This window comes from Fukomys damarensis, unplaced genomic scaffold (genome assembly GCF_012274545.1).
Source record: "Fukomys damarensis isolate Sample0158 unplaced genomic scaffold, DMR_v1.0_HiC HiC_scaffold_27, whole genome shotgun sequence".
Classification (NCBI taxonomy): domain Eukaryota; kingdom Metazoa; phylum Chordata; class Mammalia; order Rodentia; family Bathyergidae; genus Fukomys; species Fukomys damarensis.
This window is the reverse complement of record NW_022900939.1, coordinates 23,005,475-23,022,758: the sequence shown is the minus strand read 5'-3', so window position 1 is coordinate 23,022,758 and position 17,284 is coordinate 23,005,475. Positions and strand designations below refer to the sequence as shown.

General features: G+C 44.9%; 1 protein-coding gene across 1 annotated transcript; it reads right to left on the bottom strand.

The window, feature by feature from the left end:
* Nucleotides 1-14,513: 14,513 nt before the first annotated feature.
* Ap5b1 (adaptor related protein complex 5 subunit beta 1) lies at nt 14,514-17,283 on the bottom strand. Its single transcript, XM_010635957.1, has 2 exons — nt 17,203-17,283; nt 14,514-17,119 (listed from the first exon to the last, which is right to left on the bottom strand). Exons 1-2 carry the CDS (start codon nt 17,281-17,283, stop codon nt 14,642-14,644), a joined length of 2,559 nt encoding a protein of 852 aa, XP_010634259.1. The 3' UTR covers nt 14,514-14,641.
* Nucleotide 17,284: the final 1 nt, after the last annotated feature.

The window sequence follows — 17,284 nt, the reverse complement described above, 5'->3', positions numbered from 1 at the left end:
ATTTATTTATTTATTTATTTTTGGTTTTTTGAGACAGGGTCTCACTATGTAGTTGAGATTGACCTGGAACTCACTATGTAGCCCAGGCTGGTCTCAAAATCACAGCGATCCTCCTGCCTCAGCCTCCCAAGTGCTGGGATTATAGGCGTGCACCAACACACCCAGTAACTACAATTCATGTTTTGATTGAAATGTCAAGGTTTAACAACTGACATTGTTATAAAACAATAAACGGTTGTTCAATTTTAAATGGTCAGTTGTATTAGAGCTCCACAACTAACTGTGAGCTATAATCTCTGAGAAACCCCAAATCAATAATGATGTCTGTTTTCAAAACCTACTGCAGTCATTCTTGAAACCCTGATCAAGATTTAGTAGATGCTCGATGACAGTTAAAAAAAAAAAAAAAGGAGAAAAAGAAACAGAAACAGACCCCTGTAGTCTTTAACATTTGATTGGCTAATGAAACAATTAAAGCTTAACCAGTGCTAACACAGGACTACTGATAGGAACAAAAAACTAAAAAACAAAAAACACAACAGAGAGAAATGAAACACTCAGTTCACACAGGCACTGACAACATTCATATGGGGAAAATCTGCTCCCAGTTTTTTTTGTTTTTGTTTTTGTTTTTGAGACAGGGTCTCACTATGTAGTTGAGACTGACCTGGAACTCACTACGTAGCCCAGGCTGGTCTCGAACTCAGTGATCCTCCTGCCTCAGCCTCCCTAAACTCCCAGTTTTTAAAATGAATTGTTTCCCTAGCATGTTCCATTGATGATCTAAAAAAAAAAAAGTGTTACTATGAAATAATGGGTTATTACTTTTTTTGAGATTCAAAATTCTATTTATTTTCAATAATAACCCAACAAAGAAAGAATCCATGAATTTTTAAGTCTAACACAATCTCTAGCACAAAGCTATGGTCAATTAATCTTTAAAAACCACATTATTATTAATAGAGAAAGATAGTTCTTGAGACTCTAGGGTTTTGTCTGTGTTTGAAAGAAAACCGAGCATTAGGTAAAGAAACACATACTAGAGATTTGACTGAGAAGGACTCGAAGAAAACAATAGCTAAAGAACATGATCCCCAAATACTAAATTAGCAATGCAAATAGATTTTCAAAGCATCCTAGAAATATAGAGCTTACTGGCAAATGGGATGGTTTGGGACAGGACATATTCAAGGCCTTGTTATTACAAATTTCTAGATTCTGGGGTTTGAATCTGTCATAATCTGGACAAACTTCTGCCAAAGGATAGGCGGTTCATTACTCATGCTGTGTGATTTTGCTCCTTACACTCTGTCACTACTACAGCAGGGCTTCCATTCCAGTAAAGGGTTACTTAGGAGATCGACTTCTCTGGTTGGGATTTTCCTTTCATAAATACCCTGATACTTGCCAAGGACAACTCTAAACATATCCAACTTCTTTGATTGTTATCCTCCTACATAATTCTGTTTGGCTGCAAAATATGAGACAGACAAAATGATAACAATATTAGCCGGGCGTGGTGGCGCACTCCTGTAATCCCAGCACTCGGGAGGCTGAGACAGGAGGATCTCTGTGTGTTTGACACCAGCCTGGGCTACATATGAGTTCCAGGTCAGTCTCAACTACATAGTGACACCCTGTCTCAAAAAACCAAAAAGAATGACAGCAACATTGGTCAGAAGATAAGTGTCAGTTTCAATATAAGAGCTTTCTAAAATTCAACCGTTACAATTGTTTATTATTTTTTCCTCTTGTTATTATCTTGTCAATTATTTCTTTCAGAATTCAATCCTCCAAGCTACATTCTGAGCACTAAATTTTTTGATTAATACATCTTTGGTAGCTTTGTCATCTTTTTGCAAATCTAAGTCATCTTGCCAGGACCAACTGGTGTATCCATCTGCTCTCCGACTGGTTATTACCTTTTCAATGTTTCATTTAATAATAGTTATTCTTAGCCAGCAAGCCTGTAGTCCTTGAACTTGGGAGGCAGAGACAGGAGGATTACCAAGAGTCTGAGGCTACCCTGGACTACATAGTTCAACTACACAGCAAGACCCTGTCTCGAATAACTAAACTCAAAACAAAAAATAATTTCTAAAAGACTGGGGGGCCAGGGATTTAGCTCAGTGGTTCTGCCGCCTGCTTTGCAAGCACAAGGACTCGAGTTCGATCCCTGGTAACAAAAATAAAAATAAAAAATAAAATAAAAGCCTGGGAATGTATCTCACTTAGAAGGCCTTGCATTTAGTCTTTAGTGCTAAAAAAAAAAAATGGAGTATCAATTTTTCCCCATTCCTTGAAACTTTTAAAAATTATTATTTTAGTAAATGTTTGTAGTACATATGCTTACATTCACCATGGGAAGTTTGTTTTTTGAGTCAGGGTCCCGCTCTGTAGTTCAGGCTGACCTTGAACCTACTCTGTAGCCCAGGCTGGCCCCTTTAACTCACAGTGATCCTCGCGCCTCTACCTCCTGAGTGCTGGGATTACAGGCGTGCGTTACCACGCCTGGCCCTGATTATTTTTTTTAACAATGGAAAAGTTTATTCAAGAAACTAAAAGTGAAGAGCAGGGAAGAAACTGGCTCTGCAGAGTGAGCTTGGGATGAGTAAAAAAAAGAAAAGGGAAGATTAAAGAACACCCTGGAGAAAAGAGGGTAGGCTATCATGAGGAAAAGCCATGATAGCTGGTCCTCTTCCCTTTTACAAATTATCTAACTCCCTATTTCCTATTCTTTTATTTTGCCCTTTATTTATAATTTGGATTTGTCATATAAGAGAAACCATGTGATATTTAAGCTTGTGTGTCTGACATTTCATTTAGCATTATTGTGTCAGGGTGCATCCATTTTCCTACAAATGGCTCAGGTTTATCCTTCCTTCTCACACAGTAGTACTCTGTTGCGTATAAATGTCATTTTCTTTATCCATTCATCTGTTGATGGACATACAGGTAGCCTCCAAGATTTAGAAATTATGAATTGCACTGCTATAAGTAAGCATGCTTGTGTATGAATCACTGTAATATGATGTCTTTAACTCTGTCGGGAAGATACCTAGAAGGGGAATAGCTGGGTTAAATGGAATTTCTAGTTGTAGTTTTTTTGAGGAATCTCCACACTGATTTCTACAATGGTTGCACTAGTTTATAGAACAACCAGTAATATAGAAGGGTTCTTTTTCTCCACAGCTTCTCCAACATTTGTTTCTGTTTGTTTGTTTGTTTTTGTACCAGGGATTAAACTCGGGACGCTGTGCTTTCGAGGCAGGCAGCAAAACCACTGAGCTAAATCTCTGGCCCTCCAGCATTTGTTATTTTTGATTTCTTGAGGATTGCCATTCTCTCTGGAGCAATATGGTATCTCAGTGTTGTTTTTATTTGCATTTCCCTAATGGCCAAGAACATTTCTTCGTGTGTGTTTTTTTTTTGGTGGGGGTGGGGACCGGGGATGGAACTCAGGTCCTTGTGTTCTTCGTGTGTTTATTAGTTATTTGTACTGCTTCTGTGAAGTGCCTATTCATTTCTGTTGCCTATTTTTACTGGGTCTTTTATTTTGGAAAGTCTGGATTTTATTTAGTTCTTTAAATATTCTAGATATTAGTTCTCTGTCTGAGGAATAGCTGGCAAATTTTTTTCCCCATTCTGTAGGTTTTCTTTTCTTTTCTTTTTCTTTTTCTGAGACAGGCGTCTCACTGAGTAGTGTAGCCCAGACTGACTTCAACCTCATAGTGATTCTCCTGCCTCAGTATCCAACGTGCTCACCATTCTCAGTCTCTGTTGGTTTTCTTTTGCTGTGCAGAAGCTTTTAAATTCGATATGACCCCATTTGTTTTTTTGTTTTTGTTTAGAGATGGTCTTGTTATGTAGCTCAGGCTGGTCTTGAAGTGCTGGCAGTCCTCCTGCCTCAGCCTTCTGAGTGCTGGATTACAGGGATACACTACCACACCTGGCTCCCACTTGTTGATTCTTGGTATTATTTCTTGTGCAACCAGTGTTCTATTCACAAAGGCTTTGACTATGCCTATGTCTTCAAGAGTTTTATCTTCCGGCATATTAAGAGTTTTTGTTTTCACTTTTGCTTTGTGTGTGTGTATGTGTGTGTGTGTGTGTGTGTGTGTGTGTTATTTTATTTTTGGGGGGTATCAGGGATTGAATTTGGGACCTTGGGCTTGCGAGGCAGGTGGCAGAACCACTGAGCTAAATCCCCAGCACTCCCTTTTGGTTTTGAGATGGGGTCTCACTATGTCATTCAGGCTGGTTTAGACCTCATTATGTAGTCCAGGCTGGCCTTGATCCTCCTGCTTTAGCCTCCTAAGTGTTGGCATTACAAGTGTGTCTGCCACCACACCCCACTTAATGTCTCTGTTCCAATGTTTAGACTGTTGATCCATTTTGGTTTTACTTTAGTACATGGTGAGAGATACAGGTCTAGATTCAATTTTCTGCATGTGGGTAGCCAGTTTTTTCAGCACCATTTTTTAAGAGCCTATCAAAAGAAACTCCTTTCTCAAAGATTAAGTAATAGAATGTGTTTGGGATTGTCTCTGCATCCTGTTTTTTGTTTGACTCATTCACATGTCTTGTTGTTTTGCTTTTTGAGACGGGATCTTGGTATATAATTCAGACTGGCCTTGAACTCAATATGTAGTCCTTGAACTCCAGGTAATCCCGTCTCAGCTGCCCCAGTGCTGGGATTACAGGCGTGCACCACCACACCTGCCTCCACACGTCTGTTTCTGTGCCAGTACCATGCTATTTTTATCACTATAGCTTTATAACATAACATAATCCAAGACTATCATGCCTCCTGCTTTGCTTTTGTTACCTAGAATTACTTTTGCAATTTGGGTCTCTTCTGGTTCCATATGAACTTTAGGATTATTTTCTCCAGTTCTTGTGAAGAATATTACTGGGATTTTGATTGAAACTGTTAAATCTGTATATCAGTTTTGGACATTTGGCCATTTTGACCATATTTGTTCTGCCTGTCCAGGATCAGGGGACATCTTTTCATTTCCTGATGTCCTCTTTGATCTCCTTTTACAGAGTACTGTAGTTTTTGTTGTAGAAGTCTTTCACTTCCTTGGTTAGGTTAAATCCAAAGTAAATTTTCTTGATGCCATTGTGAGTGGTATTTTTTTCCTAATTTCTTTCTCAGTAAGTTCATTGTCTCCCCTTTTTTTTTTTTTTTTTTTTTTTTTTTTTTTTTTGTAAATTTTGAAACAGGATCTTGCTAAACTGTTCAGGTTCTTGCTAAGTTGCTAAATTGTCTCCACTTTTTGGCCATTATGAAAAATAACTGTCTCAGGGCATAGTGCTGCATGCTTGAATAGTGAGGCAGAAAGATCCCTGTGAGTATGAGGCCAACCTGGACTACAGTGAGACCCTGTCTCCATAAAATTCCCTTAAAATATTTTTTTTTTTGTACCAGGGATCGAACTCAGGACCTTGTGCTTGCGAGGCAGGTGAGAGCACCACTGAACTAAATCCTGGCCCTCATATAAGATTTTGTGTGAACATATATTTTCACTTCCTTTGGATATGTACTTGGGTGTGTGTATTAGTCAATTAGGGCTGCCATAGTAAAATACTACAGACTAGTGGTTTAAAAAACAGACACTTCTGTTCTCACAATCTGGAACCTAAAAAACCAAGCTCAAGGTGCCAGTAGCCAACAGTGTTGGTTCCTGGCAAGGCCTTTCTTTCTTTCTTTTTTTTTTTTGAGACAAGATCTCGATACCTAATTCAGGCTGGCCTTGAACTCACTATGTAACCTAGGGTGGCCTTGAACTCGTGGTGATAACAAGTGTATGACACCACACCCAGCAAAGCCTCCCTTTCTGCCTTGCCAATGTTGGGCTTCTCACTGCGTCTGCACATGGTTTTCGCTGTGTGGTGTGAAGAGAGCCTCTTCTCAGAAGGACACCAGTCTTGTGTGATCAGGGTCCCCCCTTGATCTTTTTGGCCTTAGTCACCTCCCTTAAGGCCTGACCTCCAAATATTGTCACATGGAGTGTTAGGGCTTTTGGGGGTGGGATACAAGAAAATAAAATGGAATCCCTGGGTCACATGGTAAAGTCTGAAGAGCCACCAAAATATTTCCAAAAGCAGCTGCTGTGTTTTACATTGCCACCAGCAGTATGTGGAGGCTCTAATTTGTCCACATCTTCATTCCTGCGTGCTACTATCTGTCCTTTCTGTTATAGCTATTCCAGGGGTTGTAAGGTGGTAGATCAGAGTGGTTTTATATTGCATTTCCCAATGACTCATGATGTTTTGCATTTTCTCATGTGGTTATTGGGCATTTGTACCTCTTCTCTGAAGAAATGTCTATTTAAATAATTTCCTCATTTTGTTTTTTAGGTACTGGGGATTGAATCCAGGGCCTTTTCACCAAGGTATATCCCCAGCTCTTTTATTTTTTAAAATTTCATTTATTTATTTATTTATTTTTGGTTTTTTTGAGACAGGGTCTCACTATGTAGTTGAGACTGACCTGGAACTCACTGTGTAGCCCAGGCTGGTCTCGAACTCACAGCGATCCTCCTGCCTCACCCTCCTGAGTGCTGGGATTACAGGCATGCGCCACCATGCCTGGCTTGAAGAATTCTTTATACTTTCTGGATACCAGATGTAATTGTATCTATTGTATGATTAACATAATTTTTTTTTGCAGTACCAGGAATCAAACTCAAAACCTTGCACTTGCCAGGCAGGTACAGCACCACTGAGCTAAATCCCTGGCCCACCAAATATTTTCTCTCATTCTTTTTCTTTTTTGAGATAGAGTCTTGCTACGTAGTAGTTCAGGTTGACTCTTTCTCTCTCTCTTTTTTTTTTTTTTTTTTTTTTTTTTTTTTTTTTTTGGTTGTTGTTTTTTTGAGACAGGGTCTCGCTATGTAGTTAAGACTGACCTGGAACTCACTATGTAGCCCAGGCTGGTCTCGAACTCACAGTGATCCTCCTGCCTAAGCCTCTGGAGTGCTGGGATTACAGGCGTGCGCCACCATGCCCAGCTGACTCTCTCATCCTCTGTTGCCTTTTTACTCTGTTGATAAGGTCTTTTGTTTTGTTTTGTTTGGGTTTTTTGCTGTTGATAGTGTCTTTTTATATACAAAATTTAAAAATTTAATGAAGTCTAGCCAGGCGTGGGGGCATGCACCTATAATCCCAGCACTTGGGAGGCTGAGACAGGAAGATTGCTACACGTTTGAGGCCAGGCTGGGCTACATAGTGAGCTCAAGGCCAGACTGAACTACATATCAAGGTTAAAAAAATAAAATTTGATGAAATCTAACCTATTTTTTTTCTTTTGTGGTTCATATTATTGGCATAATATCTTTAAAAAAATTGTCAAATCCAAGGTCATAAAATTTTCCATCTTTTCTTCTAGGCATTTTATAATTTTAGTCTTACAACTTTGATCTTTGATTCGTTTTGAGTTAATTTTTGTGATGGTATGAAGTGGGGATCTTGCTTCATTCATCATTGATGAGACTGTTCTTTCACCACTGAATTGTCTTAGCACCCTTCTGAAAACTCAGTTGACCATAATTGTTTACATTTGCGGGGGGCGTTACCGGGGATCAAACTCAGGTCCTTGTGCTTGCAAGGCAGGCAGTGGCACCACTGAGCTAAATCCCCGGCCACTTGACCATAATTACATGATTCTTTCTGAGCTCTCAATTTTATTGCATTGGCCTATAAGTCAATTTCATGTCAGCAACACTATTTTGATTACTGTAGCTTTGTATTAAGTTTTGAAATGAGGAAGTGGGAGTTCTCTCTTAAACTCTTTTTCTTTTTCTTTTTTTTTTTTTTTTTTTTTTTTTTTTTTTTTTTTTTTTTTTTTTGGTGCTGGGGATTAAACTCGGGATCTTATGCTGAGAGGCAGGTGGCAGAAACACTGAGCTAAATCCCCAGCCCAAACACAGTTTTTTTAAAGAGCGGTTCTAGATTCACAGCATATCAAACAGATGATACAGAGATTTCCATAGATCCACTGCTTCCTCCATTGTCAACACCCCATCCAATTCAAGGCTGAAAATGCTCCCCCAAATGGAGGCAGGGGCATTCCCACAGGAAGTGCCCCCCACAGATGGGACTGGTGGGATTGCAAAGAGAGAAGCACTGAGCACCAGGGCGATGTGTTTGGAGAATTTCTTGGGGAATTTACTCACTGCTCATGGCCTTGCTGTATGGACAGCAAGAAGAGAGACGGCCTCTGGCGAGATTTACACTGAAGGCGTTGGGGGTGGTTGAGAGTTTGAGGAACTAGCTCAGGGCTGCAGCTGATTTCTTTCAGTGTTTTGAGCAATAATCTAGAAACATTTATCAGTGCCTGAGGAAGTTCACAGCCCTGGTTTAGCTCAAGCCTGCTGGTAACAGCCTGCCGCTGGCCAGGTCACAGAGCACTGTTTCTCAATCAGGAAAGGGAACACGTAAGGGAAACTGGATTACTCTATAGGGACATTTGTTACAATGGGTGAATTTATATTCACACATCAGCACCACCAAAGTCGTGACACTCAAGTTTGTATTTGGTGTGTACATCCCGAGTTCTGACTAATGTGTGATGTGCTTGAGATAACTTTCTATCGCTTTGCAAGTCCCTGAAATAACCAATTTATTAACAGACAAGATAGCCGGGCGTGGTGGTGCACACCTGTAATCCCAGCACTCAGGAGGCTGAGGCAGGAGGATCTCTGTGAGTTCAAGACCAGCCTGGGCTACATAGTGAGTTCCAGGTCAGTCTCAACCACACAGTGAGACCCTGACTAAAAAAACAAACAAACAAACAAAAAACCCAAGCCAAAACAACAGACAAGATAAATTGGGCTCACATTTTTGGAGATTTCAGTTCAGGACTTGTTGGCTCTGTTCCTTTGGGCTGCAGTGAACATCATGGTGGGTGCAAAACTGCTTACATCCACTTTGTAGGATGCTACAAAGAAGAAGGGCTCTCTCTTGAGGGCCTGCACTCTTACTAGTGTGTACTTTTTCATTCTTCCTGTTCTTTTTGGTACTGGGAATCAAACTCAGGACTTCACACTTGCCAGGCAGGCACTGTACTGCTGAGCTACATCCCTGGTCCTCTCTTCCTTCTAAATAAAAAAGAAGAAGAGGAGGAAGAGGAAGAGACAGAGGGAAAGAAGGAAAGAGGGAGGGAGGGAAGGGCTGGAGTCCCATTGTCCCTTTTGAGGGCACAGCCCCTATGTCCTACCAACCTCCCTCTTGACACTGCCTCTCAAAGGTTCTACCACCTCCCAACAGTGCCACCCTGGATACCAAGCTTTTACCACATGGACCTTCGGGGAAAATTTTTTCTTTTTTCAGTACTAAGGATTGCACCTAAGGCCTCATGCTGGTCCCTGATCTACATCCCTAGCCCTATGTTTTAAAACATTTTTACAAAAACATTAAATTTTAAGATGAGGTCTTGCTAATTTTCTCAGGCTGGGCTCAAATTTGTGATGCTTCTGCACCAACCACCTGAGTAGCTGGATTATACACATGCTCCCCTAAGCACAGGGGGTCAACTTTTCTGAAGGGTGGACGCTGCTAGAATTGAACCCAAGGCTTTGCACATAAGCATGTGCTCTGCTACTAAGCTGCACCCTCCAGCACAAGTGTCATGTAACATCTAACTATAGCAACAGGTATCCATGGCTATAGTCTCTTACAGTGCAGTTTTACAGCCCTACAGTTCCTCTGCTCTACCAATTTACCCCCCCACCTATCACTTAGCGTGTGTGTGTGTGTGTGTGTGTGTGTGTGTGTGTGTGTGTGTGTGTTGCTGAGAGTGAACCCATGGCCTTGCACATGCTCTACCCGATGTGCTCTACCCGAGCTACATCACCAGTCCTTTCTTTCTTATATAAAGACTGGTCTCACTAAGTTGCCGTGTAGCCTGGGCTGGCTGTGAAGGTATGATCCTCTTGCCTCAGCCTCCCAAATAGTTGGCCAACAGGCTTGTGCCACCATGGCTGGCTGCTACTAAGTTTTGGCAATTATGAATACAGCTGCTATAAACATCTGTGTGCAAGCTTCTATGTAAATGTAAGTTTTCAGCTCATATGGGTAGCTGTCAGGGAAGACAATTACTGAATCATATGGTAAATGTTTTACAGATATTTTTTATTAGTTCAAGGAGGTTCCCCTCCTAGTTTCCTGAAAGTTTTTTGGTACTGGAGATCGAACTTGGGACCTTGTACTTGCGAGGAAGGCAGCAGAACCACGGAGCTAAATCCCTGGCCCTTCCTGAGCGTTTTTATCATGAATTAATGTTGAGTTTTGTCAAATGCCTTTTTTCCATGTATTGATACTATTCTGTGATATTTCTTCTTTAGCCTGTTAATATGATTAATTTTTGAATGTTAAACCAGCCTTAGCCGGGCGTGGGGGCACACGTCTGTAATCCCAGCACTCTGGAGGCTGAGAAAGGAAGATTGCCATGAGTTCAAGGCCCAGCCTAAACTACATAAAAAGACCCTGTCTCAAAACAAAGGGGCCAGGACTTACCTCAGTGGTTCTGCCTCCTGCCTTGTAAACACAAGGTCTTAAGTTCCATGCCAAAACAAACAAACAAGAAAACCCCCAAAACCAGCCTTGCATACTTGGGATATATCCCACTTGTTCACAGCATATAATTCTTTTTTATGCATTGTTGGGTGCAACTTACTAATTTTTGTTGTTTTATTGTATGGAGACACAGTCTTGTTTTGCGGTTCGGGCTGTCCTTGAACTACGTAGCTGAGGCTGGCCTTGAACTCATGGTGAATCTCCTGCTTCAGCCTCCCAAGTGCTGGGATTCAGGCGTGTGCCACCACGCCCGTCAGTTTGCTAATTTTAAAATTTATCATTAGTGTTGGGAATCAAACCTAGGACCTTGTTCGTGTTAAGTATTCTACCAAGGAGCTATAGCCCCAGCCCCTAATTTGCTAATATTTTGTCAAAGTTTTTTGCATCTGTGTTCATGGGAGATATTAATCTGTGATTTTCTTTTCTTTTTGGTAACATATTTCTGTGGTGTTAATATTGGAGTGATGCCAGCCTCACAGGGTGAGGAAGGAAGTATTCCCTCGACTTCTATCTTCTGGAAGAGATGTCAGAGAATTGATATAATTTCTGGCCTAAATGTTTGATTGAATTCCACCAGGTCTGTTACTTTCTGATTTGGAAAATTATTGATTGCTGTGACCTATTTGTTGGTCCCCCCCTGACAATTCATATGTTGAAATCTTTCTTTTCCTTGGAAGTTACTTAATATGAAGAACTTTTGCAAAATATAATGCAGATCTATCAGACAGAATTCTCAGGGCCTTGACATATTGAGTCCACTTTAAGACATGATGGCTGAGGATTTGGTTCAGTGGTTCTGCTGCCTGCCTTGTAAGCGCAAGGGCCTGAGTTTGATCCCCGGTACCAAAACAACAACAACAACAACAATAACAACAACATTTTAGGACATGACATTGACTTCCAAATCAACAATCATCATTAACTAAAACACAAACAAAAACAAAACTATTGTGGCCAGTGACAACAAAATATTAAATAAGTATTTGTGAGTTTTGGTCTTTCTAATAATGGTTTTAAAAATACCCATTGGAAGGGGAAAAAATGAGAACCAAGGCATGTCATGTAGAGGTACAAATTCCCAACAATGAATGTAACTGTACTGTATCCCTAAAATGTACCAATAAACTCAATTAAATCTGGAAAAAAAAATACCCATTGATGATGTCTATCAGAATCTGGGACACAATTTTTGAATTTTTGTTTCTAGTTATTGGCAAAAAATAATCATCTCTAGCATGCAACAGCAAGCTGAAAATTAGTGCCTAATTACATAGTGATTACAGAAAATTTTCTACTTTTTTTTGTGTGTGTGGGGGTTTGGTATCAGGGATCAAACTTGGGAACTTGCACTTGCGAAGCAGGCAGCAGAACCACAGAGCTAAATCCCCAGCCCCCTGGCCCTATTTTGTTTTGTTTTTGAGACAGGGTCTCTCTGTCTAGGCCGGCCTCAAATTTGTGGTGATCCTGTCTCCCAAGTGCCTAGGATTACAGACTGCATCACCATGCCTGGCTTCTATATCCATATTATGTGAGGCTCTATTCATTGCTTAATTCTCCCCAAATAGAGGAAGGTAGTTAAAGTTGGTGAATTTCTGTTTGAATGGGCAACAGTTAACAGCAGATAATACACATGTTATTTACAGTCAGCTCACCACTCCACACTTCACTCTTAGGTGTGATCTTGACTGTTAGCACAAACAGAAATTTGTAACATTTAAAGACCTGCACATTAATTTTTGTATTTTTAAAGTACAAAAATAAATGCTAACAAATCATTCCCCCCAATCCTGTGGCAATATTGTTGTGAGGTCCAAGAGTATTTTGTCCTAATGATGTAATTCCTGGCTGGGTGCAGGATTGAGGCTGTCACCTGAATGACCACACTAAAATAAACAAACTAAAAACTAACAACTACTGGGCCAGGGATTCTGCTGCAGTGGTTCTGCTGCCTGCCTCGCAAGCACAAGGACCCGAGTTCAACCCCCAGTACCAAAAAAAAAACAACCAAACAAACAAACAAAAAACCTTAACAAATAGAAAGACACAGCATGGACAGAACCCTGGAAATTATAATTGCTTCAGGAAGAGAGGAAGGGCTGTGGTACTTGCACTTGCAAGGCAGGTGGCAGAACCACTGAGCTAAATCCCCAGCCATGTAATATCCTTTCAAATGGATAAATATAAGAAGAGACTTTCCCTGGGTTCTGTGAATTATCCTAAAAATCATCAAGCCTCCAGAGGGGTTTGTGGGAACACTTATTTACAGCCCATTGGTAAGACTCATAGGTCACAACCTGGAACTCATAGGCAGTGTCCGACGTATGAGTGGGGTGGGGTGGGGGTTGGAGGCCACCTGGTCTCCAGCCCTGGATGTGGATGGATAAAATGAGACGGCTGCATACATAGGCTCATGGCCATAGACAAGAAGATGGACGGTCAGTCTTTACATAGGCCATTTATCTTAATCTTAGGCTACTGATTAATACCACTTTCTGCATCTGTGTAAAATAACTTATATTTCCCAAATTTCCATGAGAAACATCCCCAGTCCTTTGAGTGACTCAGATGGAGGAGGTCAGGCCAAGGCCATCACTTTCAATTGCTCCCACCCAGATGTGGACAGGCTCTCTGACTTTGTGCTGTGCATAGCAGTGGCAGTAGTCCCACCCCAGCGAGAGCCGTAGCTGGCTTCCTGGTGCTAAGTGGCTGGACTGTAGGCAGGGAGTATGTCCAGGAAAGCAACAGCTCCAGAGGTGGCTTCTTGGAAGACCTCTCCTAGTCTCCCCAAGGCTTTGTAGCTAACTTGAGATTTTTGTCTCACCTCTTATCTCCGCAGAAAACAGCTGAAGTTTATTTTCTGGAACTGACCCTTTCCTGATTTGGCAAGGACTTGCAAGGTGACAGAGCAAACTTCTCAATTTGATCTCTGCCACCTCCCACTGGCCCAGGCCCTCCTTTCTGACCAAGTCAGGAGGGTTGGGAACTCTCAGGCAGAGACAGCAGAAGAGACCTGGCCTCAGAACAGCTTAGGCCCAAACCCATTCTCCCATCTAGAGCTGCTGACAGCTGCTTCCACAGCACCCTGGGGTTTGCCCAGGGCACAGGGCTGGAGACTATGTGGCCCCTGAAGCGCTGAGCTCTGACAGTGTGCTAATGAAAACTTGCTACGGGGTGACAAAATACTATTTCCAGCCAGCTTGGTGACGTTCACTCAACCCCTTTGGCCTACAGATTTCCTCATCCATGGGGCCCTGCAGAGCCGCTGTGAGGATGACATGAGGCAATGTATGTGGGAAACACTGGCTCCTTGCTGGACAGCAGAGTTGGCTCAGTACATCTAAATCCTAATTGTCTTCCATGTTTGGAAAAATAACTAGAACAAGTTCTTCTTACCTGAGATTTTAAAGGACAGACTGTGTCTCAGGGGTTGGGGTTAGGACAAGCCAACCTGACTTTAGCCCATGTGACCTCCTTTCTCTGCCCTGGCAGGCTCTCCCTAGAGCTGGCTGTGATCCATACAGCCTGGGGAAGTGGGGAAGGGGCCATATGGGCCCACAGCCTCCTCTTGCTGATTCCAGCAGCCAGCCCACCATCCTGTCCAGACTGAGTTCTCTGGGACAGGGCCTGGTAACTCTTGGGAATTGAAGAGTCAGCCTCCAAGACAGGGGGACCTAGTTCTAGCTCCAGCCTCTATACACTAAATTTTTGAGTGACCTCAGGCAAAGGTGGACCCTCTCCAGAAAACAGAGAGGAACAGAGAGGATGCTTTTTTCCTCCTGACTCCTGGGCAGATTCTAGAAATTCTTAACCTATCTAAGCAGGAAGAAAATACATAGCTTTACAAACTTAGGGTTTAGGCTGGGGCCTATGACCCCACTTCAGTCAGCTTGCTCCTGACCAGGACCCCAAAGAAAACAGGACAGCGAGGGTGATCAGTGGATATGGGTTTTTATGAGAAAGGAGCTACTGTACAGGAGTATGTCCCCTGCATTTAGTAGCTCCTCTTAGGCCAATCCCACAAAGGCCATAGTCCTGTTCCCACCTGGCTTCCCAGGGCTCACTTAGTGCCCACCAGCCCACGGAGATAGTCTCCTGCCAGAGGCAGTACAGCCCAGTCATCGGTCCGCAGGGCCACAGGCACCCCGTCTACCTGGGCTGCTTCTAGCCGCAGCAGGAGCATGGAGGACGGTGGCAGGCGAATGGCTATGTGGTAGTTGGTGGGGGGCTGAGCCATTATCACAAAGGGCTCCAGGTGGTGGGACACCAAGGTCTCCAGCCCTTGTGGCCCGAGTGGACACCACACACGACTCTCAGCACCCTTTGGCAGGCAGGAGTCCCACAGCTTCTCAAAGAAGCCCTGTTCCACCCCATCAGGAGGCTGGGGGAAAGGCAAAAAGAGGTCTTCGAAGTTCACAGACAGGGGCGGCAGCGGGGCATGGCATGTGAGGCCAGCAGGTGTGCTGTAAAGGGCCTGGACCTCCAGGTGTGCGGGGGCTGAACGTCGGGGCTTCAGGGGAAGGAACAGAGGGTGGGCAGGGCGGCCAGGACACAGGTAAGGCACACGGATGGCCCCCAAGGGTGCATAGAGTTGTCCTTCCACACGGAAGCGCAGTTCCAGAGAGTATATGGGCTCCAGGGCCTCTATTTGAAGCTGCAGGACTGGTAATGAGCCTTTTAGCATCCGGGGGCCCACACTCAGCTGAATGGGAGCTGGGGTCTCCTGCACCATCAGTGTCACAGCAAAACCCTGGTTCTCAGCCACCAGGGAAGAGGCCAGCGCAGGTGCTGCAAGTGAGGGGTCCAGGGCTATCCCTAACTTGGGCCCTGCCAGGTGAGCCAGGAGGATGTAGTAGAGGCGGGCATGGTCCCGGCCATCAGGGTCCTCCAGTTGCCTGGCCAGCACCTGCAGTAGGTCAGTCAGGCCATTTCCTCCACCTGCCTGCAATAGAGCAAGGCAGACGCGCAGCAGGGCCTGCTGCAGGCTCCAGTCTATGCAGTGGGTAGCAGCAGCCTGCAGAAAGCTGAGGGTGGCAGTCTGAGCATCCCCCTCTGCCACTTTTGCCAGCATTTGCAGATGCCAGCGAAGAGCTTCATTCCTGACAGGCCTGGACACCACCTCCTGTTGCAGCACCCTCTTGAGGGGCTCCCCCAGCTCAGGGCCCACCTTATCCAAGAAGTCCACAAGGTGGGGGGCCAGCATAGGCCGAGCTCGATACAGCTGGGCCAACCCATGAATCAATGGTGTCAGCACTTTTGTTTTCCCAGCCAAGCAGCTGGCAACCAGATATGAAGCCTGGAAGCAGAGAGTGGCCAAGGCCCGGGGACTGCCACCCACAGCTGCCCTCTGTCGCAAGCCAGCCAGCAACTCTTCCAGGTACTGCCATGGGCTCTGAAGTTGGCCTTTATCCTCTTCCTCCTCTTCAGCACACAGCAGGCACAGCAAATGCAGGCGGGCCAGCAGGGCCATGGGGTCATGCAGAAGACTGGGCATGAGGCTGCGGCACAGCTGGGGCCCCAGCAGTAATGGGGCAGCCTCCTCCCCTTCAGGGCCCAGTGGCCAGTTCTCAGGGAAGCTCAGGAGGCAGTGCAGGTAAAAGAGGTGGGTAGGCAGGGGCAGGGATGGATGCTGAGCGGCCAAGGTGAGCCGTCGGAGCAGCAGGGCCTCATCCTGAGCAGTGAACAGTGCCTCCCCAAAGGCCGCTTTGAGAGCAAGAACAGCATGCAGCAGGGTCAGCTGTGCTGTGCCCAGCAGCCGTGCCAGCTGGGGCTTGAAAAGCGCCGGTGGCTGTCCCCGAAGACCTCGTAGGGTCCAGCCCAGCAGCCACAGTAGCTGGGCTTGGGCCACAGGAGTGAGCAGATAGGAGGCGTCCAGGAGTTGGGCCACCGCAGCCCTCAGCTCCCGGGCCTCCTCAGGACTGGGTTCTAGCGCTGCAAGGCCACATCCCCCCTCATAAGGGGTGGGCCAGCTGGGTGCCTGGGGTATAAGGTGGGCAGCACCCTCTTCAGCTAGGGTCCAGTCCCAGGGACCACTCCCAGTGGAAAACCCAGACACAAGCAGGCCCTGTAGGCTAGCCCCAGATCTGGACTGTATCACCAAACTGTCCCTCAGGGAAAGTGCCAACAATAGGCTGAGTGGCTGGATGGGGCCTTCCTGCCCCAGCAGACTCCGGAGCAGCCCCAGCGAGCCCCCCAGCAGCCCGGGCTTGCAGCTCTCCAGCTCTCGCAGGCACTCACACGCTGTGGCCTGCAGGGGACGCTGTTCTGAAATGGGGCCAAAGCCTCGACCCACATCTCGACCCGAAGCGAGGCCTAGCAGCAGAGGAAGCAGCCGGCAGGAGGCTCCTGAGGTGGAGCCCAGCACACCTCCTGTCACCAGGACGGAGGTAGCCGCCAGCAGCAGGGGCTTCCTTAGAGCTGAGGGCCGTGGGGGTAGGAGGACCAGGACATCCAACAAGGAAGTGGCGGCTGCTTCGGCTGCAGAAGCATCAGGCCACAGCTCGGATGGGTATTCCAAGCTCAGGGACAGCAAAGAAACCTGGGGTGGAGAATCAACAGGGAATTGTGAATTTGAGGTTCGTTGCGCAGAAGACTGGGGTGACCCCGTGGGCCTGTGCATACCTTCGTTTGCTCGGTCAGCTTCTCATTCCTGAGGTCACTCAGCAGGTCCCGACCCAAATCCTCACCGTCGGCACCTGCCATG